The 13,614-nt window shown below is 37.7% G+C and overlaps 1 protein-coding gene across 1 annotated transcript in view; it reads left to right on the top strand.

Moving 5' to 3' along the window:
* ENPEP (glutamyl aminopeptidase (aminopeptidase A)) overlaps positions 1-13,614 on the top strand; it is a 152,321-nt gene that overhangs the window by 83,268 nt on the left and 55,439 nt on the right. The window contains exons 9-10 of the mRNA XM_006881089.1: positions 3,100-3,165; positions 3,301-3,452. Coding sequence (XP_006881151.1) covers positions 3,100-3,165; positions 3,301-3,452 — 218 coding nt within the window. The remainder of the gene's footprint in view (positions 1-3,099; positions 3,166-3,300; positions 3,453-13,614) is intronic.

The following is a 13,614-nucleotide window of genomic DNA, read 5'->3' as shown; positions in this document are numbered from 1 at the left end:
GCACTCAAAGGCTTAATATTTAGAAGGTCCCCTTCATCGATGTTATCCTCTCCCGGTTGCGCTTTCTGGTTGTATTTGCCAGTCTATTTATACCATAGGTTAGGCCTTCTAAGTTTGGTCCTATTTTGTATCTTAAGATCTTTATGGTTTTTGAATTTACTCCTAATCCTCTGATTTCACTTTGTGTTAGTTTTTGTGTATGTTGTGAGATATGCATCCTGCTTCAGCTTTCTGCAGGTAGGTAGAAAGATCCAGTTTTGCCAGCACACCAAATGGCAATGGGGTTTTTTAAAAAATGACTTTGAAATTTAAGAAAATATCATTCAGAAGAGGTTGATGCTAGCAGGACGCTTTGGTTGTAATTATTACTATTTGTAGTATTTAATACTTGCATTAAGAAAAAAATGAATAATTATTTGGAAACTGCATTAAATGACTACTTTTCATCTGGAGCCTTTCATTTCTTCTGCCTTCCTTTGCCTGCCCTCTAGTGGTAGTACTTTAGTGTAGTTAATTAATTAAAGGCGCTTGGAAGCAAGAGAGCAAGAGTGGCATCCACTTCCTAAATATTTTGCCTCTGGAAACTATAAATTTGGAGAAACAAAGAAAGTTATGCAAGTGTTCAGGTCTTTCATTCTTGGGTCGCTATGGGTCATCTACGACTCGAGAGCACTTAACAACAACATAGATGGAGTACTCCAGACTTCCCCTAGATTTCTCTGTTTTTCCTAAATTCCTTGCAGCCAACCACTCTTCCCTGTATCTCAATGACCGTCACCCCCAACTGCTATAAAGTTGACTCTGAGTCAGAGGCCCCGTATAGGACAGCGTAAAACTGCCTCATATGATTTCCAAAGGAATGCAGAGCTGACTTTCACCAGCAGAGTAGCTGGTATATTTGAACTGTCAATTTTTTGTTCAGAAGACAAGCATTAATCACAGTGCCACCATTCTGCTAAGTACTGTTTTATCTCTATGTCTCTGGGAAGAAGAATTTGCAAGATAATGTCCTTAAGTACCTGCTGTAAATTAAGGAATCTTAGCGTAAAAATGAGATGAGAAAATGTAACTGTTGGTTATTTTCTCTATGCTTGAACATTGAAGAAGATTCCACTTCTCCCAAAGATTTCCACTTTTAAATGGATGAGTCTAAAGAGTAAAAGAGGGGTGATAGACACAGCAGGGACTTTGGAATGGTTCCTGGAGCTTACCTAGAGGCGTCAAGTATGTGATTAGGAAAAAGCTAGAATTTTCTCTGGGAATGTATCACACTTGACCTGAACACTTACATGCTGAGAGAAGTTGTATCAATTGAATGCCTAAAGGAGGTGCTTTCTCTTTAAAGATGCACTTTTTGAAAATATTTGAAGAGTAAAGAAATCTTCAAATTATACTCCCAGCCTATCATCTCTTGTTTGTTGTTAATCTTCAAAAAGTTTTGCATTCATTTCCTTAAAGCAGAGGTCAGCAAACTGTTGCCAGGAAACCAAATCTGACCCTCCATATATTTCTATAAGATCTACAAGCTGAAAAATAGAGGATTTTCTTTATTTTATATTTTTAATGATTAATAAAAATAATCCCATTGTGAGAGATGTGCAAATTAGCTGAATTTCATTTTCTTTGGTCCACAAGTACTGTTTTGTTGGGAGACAGCCATCCTCATTTAATTAGAAATTGTCTATGACTACTTTATAGCTGTAAGATCAGAGTTCAGTGTTTGTGACAGAGACTCGTTCATCAACAAAGCCCCAAATTCTTACTCTCTAGCTTTTAACCCAATATATATGCCAGTCTGCGACTTAGAGCCAAGTTCACCTTTTTTTTTTTATCACAGTCATATCGCACATAATGTGTGATGTGGCCACCTAGTGTCTGAGATGTGAAAACACCACTCTAAGCAAAGGAGGAAGATGCAGCCAATGTTGTTAATGCCATCAAGTAGAATAGTACTCAGAGTGGTGACCTTACGAACAGCATCTCTGACCCTTGCCCTCTCCTGCACCATTCTCATGATCTCCGAAATGCTTGAGACCATTGTTATAGCCCTTGTGTCAATCCATGCCAACAAGTAAAGTTTAGAGAAGTTTGTACCTCTTGTCAAAATTGAAAGGAATTCCTAGGTGGCATGAATAGTTCAATACTTGATGACTAACCAAGCATTGGCAACTTGAACCCACCCAAGTGTGCTTTGTAAGAACAACCTTCTGATCTGTTTCTGAAAGACCACAGCCTTCTGGTTTATTTACATGAGGTTACCAGGAGCCGGAATCAACTCAACAACAGCTCACATGGATTTTTGTTTGTTTCTTCATGGTTGTTGTTGAATATGACTCATAGCAACCCAATGAACAACATATCTGAACCCTTATCCTGTGCTGTCCTCACAGTCTCTGACACACTTGCACCCATTGCGGCAGCCATTGTGTCAATCTACCTGGTTGAGGGTCTTCCTCTCTTTCATTATACCTCCACCTTCTCGAGCATGATGGTCCTCTCCAATAAATAAATAGCCTTTCCTAGCAACATCCTCAAAGTATGTGAGGTGAAGTTTAGTCTTCTTTGCCTTCGTGGAGCAGTCTGGCTGCACCTCTCCAAGACATATCTGTTTGTTCTTTTGACAGTCCATGAGCTATTCAATACTCTTCTCCAATACCACAGTTCAAAAGCATCAATTCTTCTTAATTCAATGTCCAGTTCTTCACTGCCCACCTTCATAGTGGATCAGAAATATTTATGGACTACTCTGTTTTCTCAGCATGTGGCTGTACATAAGCATCCTGTATTTCCAGTACCCAAAAAATCTAAACTTTTTTTCTCTAATGATTGCAATTCTGTTTGGGGTAGGGCTGGGAGAGAACAAACATATCTTATTGATCAAGAAAAATATCCATTATGCTTTACAAATAAAATATTACTTGTGCAGTGTCTTTATAGTTTACAAAGCATTTTGCTTATAGTATATTATTTGATTTTCATTTTAGGTAGACCAGCAATTATTATCCATTAAAATGAAAGATGAATAGGAGTTCTGCTCATGTGAAAAAGTATGAGATGAACAAACATTGACTTAACATACTTATTATCTTTTACAAACAGATATATCTGCAGGAACATAAATTCAAGAATGCCAAAACATCAGATTTTTGGGATGCACTGGAAAAGGTAAGGAAGAAGATTTCCCAAATATTATCTAAATATTATTAGTCATGCCTAACAATCACGTTCTCATTTAATTATTTTGTCCCTTTGTTTCTCTCATTTGTTGCCTAATTAATTTCTATAATTTTTAAATGTTAGGCAAGTGGTATGCCTGTGAAAGACGTAATGGACACCTGGACTAGACAGATGGGTTACCCTGTCCTTAATGTGAAAGATATGAAGAATATCACACAGAAACGTTTTCTCTTGGATTCTAAAGCCGATCCATCCCAGCCACCTTCAGATCTTGGGTAAGACTCTCTAACATAATAAAAGAGAGAAATAGAAAGTTGGTGAAAATACTTCTCTTATATAGCTCTTCCTCTTCGGTGTATGCTTGATAGATTATAACATAAAGTACCAGCACCTGTAGGGGGGAGAAATACTCAAAAATAGCCGAGTGCTCCCCAGTTGCAAAAGTGTAGACTGAGCACATGCTTCAATACTCTGTTCTTCCAAGATATCACGGCATAAAGTAATGGAATTACTGAGCATAAAAATCTCTACAGAGTGAAGAGGGTAAAGGAGAGGAACTAGATAGATAGATAGATAGATAGATAGATAGATAGATAGATAGATAGATATGATATAGTGATAGAGATAAATATATAGAGATAGATAGATAGATAGATAGATAGATAGATAGATAGATAGATCATGTAATTGTAAAGGAAGGAAAATCCAATAAGAAATAGTGACAGAAAATAAGCTCAGACGAAGCCACATTGTAATAAGGACCCCTGCAGTGACCTTCTCTATCCCTGGGGAGGCTCTGGTCTGTGTAAACATGAAGAACTGAAGACAAGAAAGAGAAATGATACTGAAAAAAACCAATTTAATTCATTGCAAGTCTAGGCATAGGACAACTTTATTAGTCAGCCTCTTCACCTTCACCTCTTTTCCTCCACTTTTTTCTTTCCTCTATACAGAATTCCCAGAAGTCAAGCATTTTCCCCGGGTAGGGGGGGCGGGAATCAGGGTTTATTTGTTTATTTTTTTCTAAATGAAATAAAATAGGTAAAGATAACTAGAGATATGCTTTTGATTAGGATTCCCAGTGTAAAGTCTTCCTTACATTTGTGAGATTGGTGAGCCACTAGCCCACCCTTCTACATGCAAACAGAACCCAGTCTTATTTCTCATTCAGCTCAGAAGTGTGTCTCAGACATACTGTATGCCTTCCTTCTGAACCATAGTGGAACCTTGATGGCTGTATGAGTTCCAGTAACATTGGACTGTTAACTGAAAGGTCAGCCGTTCTATCCTATCAACTGCTCCGTGGAAGACAGATGAGACTGTCTGCTCCTGTAAAGACTGGCAGCTTGGAAACCCTTTGAGACTATTCTACTCTGTAGTATAGGGTCACTATGAGTCAGAATCTCCTCTATGGTTGTGGGCGAGTTTCTCAACAGCAGAGAAATTGTATGCCAGGGACCAGGAAAAACCAAGCTAGTCCTTTCTGAGTGGAAAACCAAGGTTCATAAAACACAGGGAAAAGTTTAAGAACATAAAAATAACATTTCATGTGAACAAATAGAAACACTAAATCTGAAGGAAATAAAATGGAAGAAAAGAACGTTAGTGGAAAACCAAGGTTCATAAGGCACAGGAAAAAGTTTAAGAACATAAAAATAAAATTTCATATAAACAAACAAAAACACTAAATCTGAAGGACATATAATGCAAGAAAAGAAGGTTAATCAAAATGTTCAGAAACAAAAGAAGTAAACTCGTGTGTGTGTTTGTGTGTGTGTATGTGTGTGTGTGTGTGTCTAGAGAACAAGGTGTGCCTAATCCAGGCCATGGTCTATTCAATTACTTGTCATGTATCTGAGAGCTGGACAATGACTAAAGGCAACAGAAGAAGAATCTATGCCTTTAAATTGTGGTGCTGGAGAAGAGTAATAAACTACCCTGGACTGCTAAGAGAACAAATAGATCTGTCCAGGAGAGGGTGAAACCAAGTGGCTTTTTGGAGATAGGATTTTGAAAGTTTGTTTCACATAATTTGGGCATGTTGCCAGGAGGAACCAGTTTTGGGGAGAAAGATACACTTGGATGTGTGGAGGATCAGAGCAGGAGAGGAAGGCCCTGGATGAAATGGATTGACACAGTGACTGTGGCAGCGGAGTAAGACTGGCTCAAGACGGGAAAGAGTTCAAAGCTATTTTCAGGGGGTAATGATACATCATAGTTGAGCCAATGGCACTCCAACAAGAACAGCATTATTATTAATATTTTATTATTATTATTCTGCCATAACTTACTCTTTTCTAGTTACTATTTTATATTTTACTAGATAGATTAGCTTGGCTATATTTAATATTGCAGATTGAGCTTCTGGATATTAAAATATATTTAAAATATACTTCTACCTTGTGAAACAAATTTTCACTAGGAAATTTTCACAGTAATTGTTTCTTTTGTCATTTGTATTCAAATTCATTTGTTAAGCCAGAGAATCAGTACTATCTACTAAAGGAGATTGTGGTTTTTAATTACTGCTGATTTACTAATTCCTCCATCAGGCAAACAAAATGTATCCTTTTACTCAAAAGAATACCTCAAACTTGTTTCCATTGAGTCAGAACTGATGTGTTACTGGTCCTCCAGCGGGTGTTCAAAGGCTGTTCTACCAACCTGAAAACACAGGGTTCAAATGTGTCATTTATTGCCTCTGAAAATCCATTGAAGAGTCATCTATCAATTGGTCCTTACTTGATAACACATAGCATAGTATACCATACCATACCAACCATATCACAACGTCCTATTGCACAGGAGAAAATTGTCCATCTTTCTCCTGCAGAGGAGCTAGTGAATTCCAACTGCCTACTTTTGGGTTGGCAGCACAACTCCCTACACACCAGACAACTTGAATTCTCCGAAATTTTTACTACTAGAAGAAATGGCATATGATCATGTCTAATATTAATTTGACTCAATGTGACCTCATGTGTCATGTAGAAGTATATTTTATAGATTTTTTTTCAAGGCTTTAGCCATTCAAAATCCATTTTCCCCCCAACTTAGTAGTCTAGTGCTTAAACATTTGTGCCGTATAGAATCTCCCATGAGCCGAGTTGTTGCTATTGTTGTCGTGTTCCATCAAATCAAATATGACTCGTAGCAACCCTGTGAACAATGGTTCTGAACCTTGCCCTATCCTGAGCCAGTCTCACCAGCTCTGACAAGCCTGACCCTAATTACTATAGTCACTGTGTCAATCCAGCCTATCCAGGATCTTTCTCTCTAGAGCTGACCTTCTACACTTCCATGGTTCCTCCTGGCAACATGCCCAAAGTATGTGAAATGAACTTTTAAAATCTTTGCCTCTATGGAGAAATATGGTTTCACCCTCTCTAGGACAGACCTAGCAGTTAACGGTGTGTTCAATACTCTTCACTAGTACCACAACCGAAAGGCATAGATGATTCTTCTGTTATCCTTAGTCATTGCCCAGCTTTCAGGTGTATTGAAAGCAATTGAGGAAACCATGGCCTGTATTAGGAGAGGTCCTTACCACCACATTTTCCCAGTTGCAACCCATCTTTTGATTTCCTGACTGCTGGTGCCAAGGGTGTTGATTGTGGAGCCTAGAAAGATGAAATCATTAACAACTTCAATCTTTTCTCCACATATAATAATATTGCCTATAGCCTCTTTACTGAGGATTTTGTTTTCTTGATGTTGAGGTGCAATCCATATTGAAGACTGTAGTCCTTGACCTTTTGCGTCAAGTGCTTTAGGTTCTCCTCTGTTTCATTAAGCAAGGTTGTTGATTGTTCCTCTAATCCTGGTTCTGCATTCTTTTTCATAAAATCCAGCCTCTCAAATATAGTTTGAAAAGTATTTAGAAAGTAAGTGTCTTTGACACACTTCTTTCTTTATTTCATACAACAGTTTCGTGGCATAGGTCTTCTGGGATTTTGTTCTTTTTAATGTCAGACACAATTTGTTGTGAATCACACAGTTGAATGTTAATAAAACACCAATATATATCCTTCTGGTACTCTCTGCTTTTACCTTCTGACGACAGCAGTGATGCCGCTAGTGTTGTGGCTTCTTCTAAATCTGGCTTGGGTCTCTAGCAGTTCTCTGCTGATGTACAGTTCGAGCCATTTTAAAATAATCTTCAGCAAGATTTTGCTTGCATTTGATTTTGTCGGATAATTCTCACATTCTATTGGATCACCTTTTACTGGGAATGGTAATAAATATGGGTGTCTCACAGGCAGATGGCCAGGTAACTGTCCTCCAGATTTCTTGGCACAGCCTGGTGAGCATGTCCAAGGCTCCATTGGCTGGTTGAAATATGTTATTTGATATTCCATCCATTCCTGGGGCATTATATTTGCTAATTCCTTCAGAGGAGCTTGAGTTTCTTCCATTATTACCATTGATTCTTAACCACCCTTCTCTAAATAGATTTTTTTTAAGGATATATGGTTTTATTTTACATTGATTTGCATACAAAATTCATATACATTATGTTTCATTCACATCCATTGTTTCACACATCCCTTTCATTCACGTCCTACTTCATATGAGCATTCCCTTACATTCCATTTTATAAAACACATCACCATTCATCTTTGACCACTATCTAAATAGATTTTTACTGACCAACACCTATTTATAAATCAAATGCACCACGCATAAATGCTATTGTTTTAATACTTTGGTCTTCATCGTCTCTTAGAAAAGAGCCTCTTTCGTGTCTCTGTTAGAAGGATTTCTCTATCGAGTATTTTACTTGCTATTGATGGCATCTTTAGTATGAACATAGAGAAGACTAGAAGTGTGCCCTCTGGGGGCAACCAGAGTCCATGCTCTAAGAGAGTAATTAGGTAGTGAATTATGTCTTTTAAAAATGAGATCAGATACTTCTGAATTTTAAGTATCTAGATAAATAATACTGTCATTAGACTTATATCATCTTCATTTCTTGACATTCAGTATTCTTCTTTTTAAAAAAATTTATTATAAATTTCAATTAAAATTTACGGAGACTTTGGATTTCCCATTCCTTCATTGTTGCATTTTTCTCCCCTCTCAACCCTTCCCCCTAGTACACTACCCTTTTGGAAAAAGAAAAGAAAAATTCTTTCATTGTTTTACAATCCCTCCCCCCAAGTCCACTCCATTATGAAGCCTTCACTCTGGACTCCTGTCATGACAAAAACACCTAATCACATGTCCCCCCCTTTTTTTTAAATTTAGGTTGTTTATTTTTCATTTCAATGAACATCTACAGAGATTTTGGAATTCCATCCATTCATTGTTGCACCCTTCTCCCCGCACAAACCCCTCCCCCCACTGGATGGAATATGTTTACGACATATCCCTTTTAAACAGTTTTCTCCTTTATCTCTTTAAATGCAGTATACGTTATAGAACCCATCTTTCTCAGTCTCCCCCCCAACCCTGAGGTCAGTCCTGTTTTACAACAGTGGCACCATGCAGTATTTGTGCTTTTGTGACTGAGATACTTCACTCAGTATAATGTCCTCCAGGGTCACCCATTTTGAATGATATTGCATGAGTTCCTTGTTTTTCAATGCAGTGTAATATTCCATTGTGTGAATATACCACAGCTTCTCTATCCATTCATTTGTTGATGGGCACTTAGGTTGTTTCCAACTCCTTGTTATTGTGAACAAAGCCCCGATAAACATGGGCATGCATATATCTGCTTGGGTGTCAGTTATGGTCTCTTTGGGGTATATTCCCAGTAGTGGAATTGCTGGGTCAAATGGTATCTCTATTTGCAACTTTTTCAGAAAGTGCCATATTGCCTTCTACAGTGGTTGCACCATTTTACACTCCCACCAACAGTGAATAAAGGTTCTAGTTTCTCCACAACCTTGCCAGCATTTGTTGCTTGCTTTTCTGTTAAATTTTGCTATTCTTACTGGAGTGAGATGATATAGTTGTTATGATTTGCTTCTCTCTTAGAGCTAGGGATTTTGAACATTTCTTCATGTGCTTGTTGGCCATCTGAATGTCTTTTATGGTGAAATGTCTGTTCATATCCTGTGCCCATTTTTCTATTGGATTATTTACCTTTATCTTGTTGTGGTGACATTTGATATTCTCATATTTTTTATTTTACATATGTAAAATTAGAGTAGATGCTATACATTACTTTTTCTTAGCCCTTCTGCATAATTTCTGTATATTTTAGGGATTTTTGTTTTGTTTTGTTTTTTAAAAAGGATACAAGGAGTCTTCAAAGTTTACTCTTTTGGACTTAAGGCATTACATGAAATTGTGTATTACTCTAAAGCTTAATTTTGAAATTAACTAGTTTAGTGCTATCAAACCCTGTTAGCATTTAAATTTTAATTATATAGTATCTTATTTTTGGTCTTGCTGTAAATTTTTATGTGTTCATGGGTTGTGCAATTCCTGTGCAACCAAGATCTGAAAGCCAAGTTGCTGGATTCTGCACTGCACTGTTAACTGTCAGTAGACACCAACTGGTTGCATAGGAATTCTACATTACTTTAAAACTTATATGTCTCAAATTATCTCTAAGTTTTGTTTTATTGTTCTCTTGAACTCCAAAAAGAAATTTTTTATATATTATTTTAGTATACATCTAGGAAGCTCTAGTGGCCTAATGGTAAGACTCTGCACTGCAATCTCAAAAGCACACAATTTGCATATACCAGAAGAATGGGCAGCCTGCCAGAGGGTCAGCTATGGGTTGATTTCAACTCTACAGTACTCAACAACAACAACAACCACTACTATATTTATCTTATCCCAATGTTTAGGTACAGTGCATTCTTAGGGACCATTTTGTAGATTGGCTGGCAACAAATGTGCAATCTTGACTGAGGACATGAAACAGAGACAATGCATCTCTGTTATTTCAGCCAAGTTGGTACTGGAGAAGGAGGAGGAGAAATAGTGGTGAGAAATGAATTTTTAGTCTATATACCACAGCACCAAGTGAAGAGAGTAGTAAAATAAGAAAGAGTATAAGTGAGAAATGACTTCTAAAAGTGTATCTTTCTCTATTTTTCAAGAAAGCTGGTTTCCCTCAGAGCAGAGCTTAAGATGATTGCTTAAATGAAATCAACTTGACAGGAAGTGCTTCTAGGAAGGATGAGGGAGGAATTGGGGAGATGTGACTGGGGAAAGTGCAACCTGAAGCAGATCCTACAGCAGATAACTTGTCTCAGTCCTTAGGGAAGTTCTGGGGACATTCCGGTTGCACTTCAGAGTTATCCTTATTGATGGGGTTGAAGAGGCCAGAGGGACTTCAGAACCCACTGTCATGGGCTAAGAGCTGTATGCAGGAAGGTGTATGGAAATTCTCAGCTTCTTTGGGCTCTTGACTGATGATGGTACTCTGATTGGGAGATACAGATGATGACTAGGGTCCAGAATCAGGAAGATGGCAAAGAGGTTCGAGGACATAAGAATGGAACATTGAAAGTGTCTGCTCAAGAACCCCCAATATAATTTATGTAATGACTGAAATCTCCAAGTTATCTACTAAAAACTCAATTCCGTAAAACATTCTTATAGTTACAAAACAATCATTTGTTTTTTTCCAAAATTTATTTATTTATTTGTTTGTTTTCTTGTTGGGTACCATCAGATTGGATCCAACTGGCAATGGGGCATCTGGTGAACAATTATTACTTTTAATATTTTCAAACATAGCAAAACCTGTATTCCCCCTCATTCCATAATTTTTATTTGATCTTGAAAAGTGGAAATATCAACACTCATTTTCAGTTAAGGATTTAATTATCACAGATAAAGAAAACCAAGGCCAGCTTTGAGGTGAAACTTTGGTCAATCATTAGGATTCACCTTCCCTATAGATTTTTACATTTTTTTTCTTTTTACCAAATACAAATGATATGAGCACAAAAGAATGTAAAAGCATGCAAGACTCATAAGATTTCAAGTCCAAAGTGTTAAGTGTATTTTCTAGAAGGCACAAAACTAAAAAATAAACTATGAAAAGAGTGTGGGTAGCATGCGGACAACCACTTCTGACCTCCATTAATCCCACAAGGAAGAACTTCTCCGTTCAACAACATTCAAGCTTCAAAATCTAATCCTGTGATGTCAGGTATGATCTCCACACTCCCATAACTACTTCTAGTTATTTAAACACCAGCCCACAGCTCTCACCCATCCACTGCTATTGCTATTCTTAGGTGCATCAAGTAGACTATGACTCTTAGCAACCCTGGGAATAACAGATCTGAACCTTGCCCTATCCTGTGCCGTCCTCATGATCGCTGTCCCACTGTGGTAGACACTCTGTAATCTGTCTTGTGAAAGACTTTCTTCTCTTTCATCGGCCCTCTACCTTTCGCACCTTTATGTCTCTCTGCAAGGATGGTTCCTTTTGAAAATATGCTCAAAGTGAGTGAGATGAAGTTTCACCATACATGCTTTCGATGAGAACTATAGTTGTACTTCCTTCAAGGCAGATACGTTTTTTTCTTTGGGCAGGATATGGCCTATTCAGTACTCTCTGCCAGCACCACAATTCAAAGAAATCAATTATTCTTTTGTCATACTTATTCACAAGAACTTTTGGATACATGGAAAGCAATTGAATAAACCTTGACTTGAATCTGGTACATCTTAGTCTTTAAACTTAGTCTTTGCTCTTTAGATCTTTAGAGAGCTCCTTGACAGCAAATTTTTCCAATGCAACTTTTTTTTTTTAATTTCTTGACTGCTGTCACTTTGGGTATTTATTGCAGATCCAAGTAAAATGAAATCACTGACAACTCCAATCTTTTCTCCATTTATTATGATGTTACCTACTGGTCCAGTGCTGAAGATTTTTGTTTTCTTAATCTTGAGATGTAATCCATATTGAAGGTTGTTCTCCTTGAACTTCTACAATAAGTGCTTCAAGTCTTCTTCACTTTCTGCAAGCAAGCTTGTGTCATTTGTGTATTGCTGGGTGTTTATGAGCCCTCTCCAATCCTGATGCCAAATTCTTCTTCATTTAGTCTAGCTTCTCCAGTAATTTGCTCACCAGAAAGATTGAATAGGTCTGTAGAAAGGATATAGTCCTAAAAAACATTTCCTGATTTTAAACTATACATTGTTCCCTTCTGGACAATTACTTCTTGTTCTATGTATAAGTTCCTCATGAACACAATTGTTTGAGATTCTCATCATTCTCAATGTTAACCATAGTTTGTTAAAATCCACACCATCAAATGACTTTATATAATTGATAAAATACAAATAAGTATATTTATCAAATGCTTTACCACTGAGCTATACCCCCTAAATAACTATCTTTATGGTATTCTCTGCTTTTAGCCAAGATTCTTGACATCAGCAATGATATCCCTTGGACCACAGCCTCTTCTGAATCCAGCTTGAATTTCTGTCAATTCTTTGTTGATATACTCTTCCATCTGTTTTTACATATCTATCAGAAAGATTTTGCTTGCATGTGATATGAATTATATTGTTCTCATTCCCCAAAATAAGTGATCCAACAGATGTCATTATTATTGAACCACTCTAGTGTTGTTGTTATGTGCCATCGAGTCGCTTGCGACTCATAGTGAACCACCCTAGTACTGGGTCCTAAATTCATTGCAATTAGCTACACCGACCTCACATAACCATACTCATGGTTACAGGGTTTATTAGGGAACTTATTAGGTAACATTGGACAGAGGAGTGGCATCCACTTCCATAATAGCTTGCCTCCGGAAGCCCTATGAACCTGGAGAGAGGAAGAAAGACACACAAGCGTTGAGGACTCTCCTTCATAGGGTTGCTATGAGTCACCTGCAACTGACAGCACTTAACAACAGGTTACAACAGGTTGGCAGAAGTATAAAATTCCTCTGTCAGGAAAACTTCCCAAGTGGCTCACAGACACTTTGGCTTTCGGGGTTAAAGGCTTAGGCCAGTGTTAGAAAGTTCTCCTTGTTCTGCCAATTATATAATCTCTCCTACCCACAAAGCCTCCAGCAAGTTTGTGCAAAGGCTGTGATCTGGCTCCTTGGGCTCACAGGCTCAAGTCAGCTATGCCCCACATTGGTCTCTGGTTCTTCAGTGTGGTTGTTGTCCTCTGTCTGGCTGCGGCAGCAATCTCCAGCCCTGAAGGATGAGCACTGCATTCTCTTCTTCTTTCCTGGTACTGAGATTCTCATCATCTGGTGCTAACCCTGTTCAATTTTTCATTCCTGGTGGGATGAAAATACTGACCAATCCCATCATTACTGGCCATTTACACACAGCCTATATCTTGTCCTCACTCAGGCATGTAGCGGAAGTCCAAGCCAGTAACTACAAAAGTAATTTTAAACAATAAACTCATCTACCATATAAACAAAAAAACAGAAACTTATCTTCTCTCATCTTCAACTCATGAGGAAATAAATACTTAAGTAGTTAAAG

This window comes from Elephantulus edwardii, unplaced genomic scaffold, assembly GCF_000299155.1.
Source record: "Elephantulus edwardii isolate Elephantulus edwardi_28Jun2011 unplaced genomic scaffold, EleEdw1.0 scaffold00012, whole genome shotgun sequence".
NCBI classification, from domain to species: Eukaryota; Metazoa; Chordata; class Mammalia; order Macroscelidea; family Macroscelididae; genus Elephantulus; species Elephantulus edwardii.
Note: the sequence above shows the minus strand (reverse complement) of the source record. Positions and strands in the feature narration are given on the sequence as shown.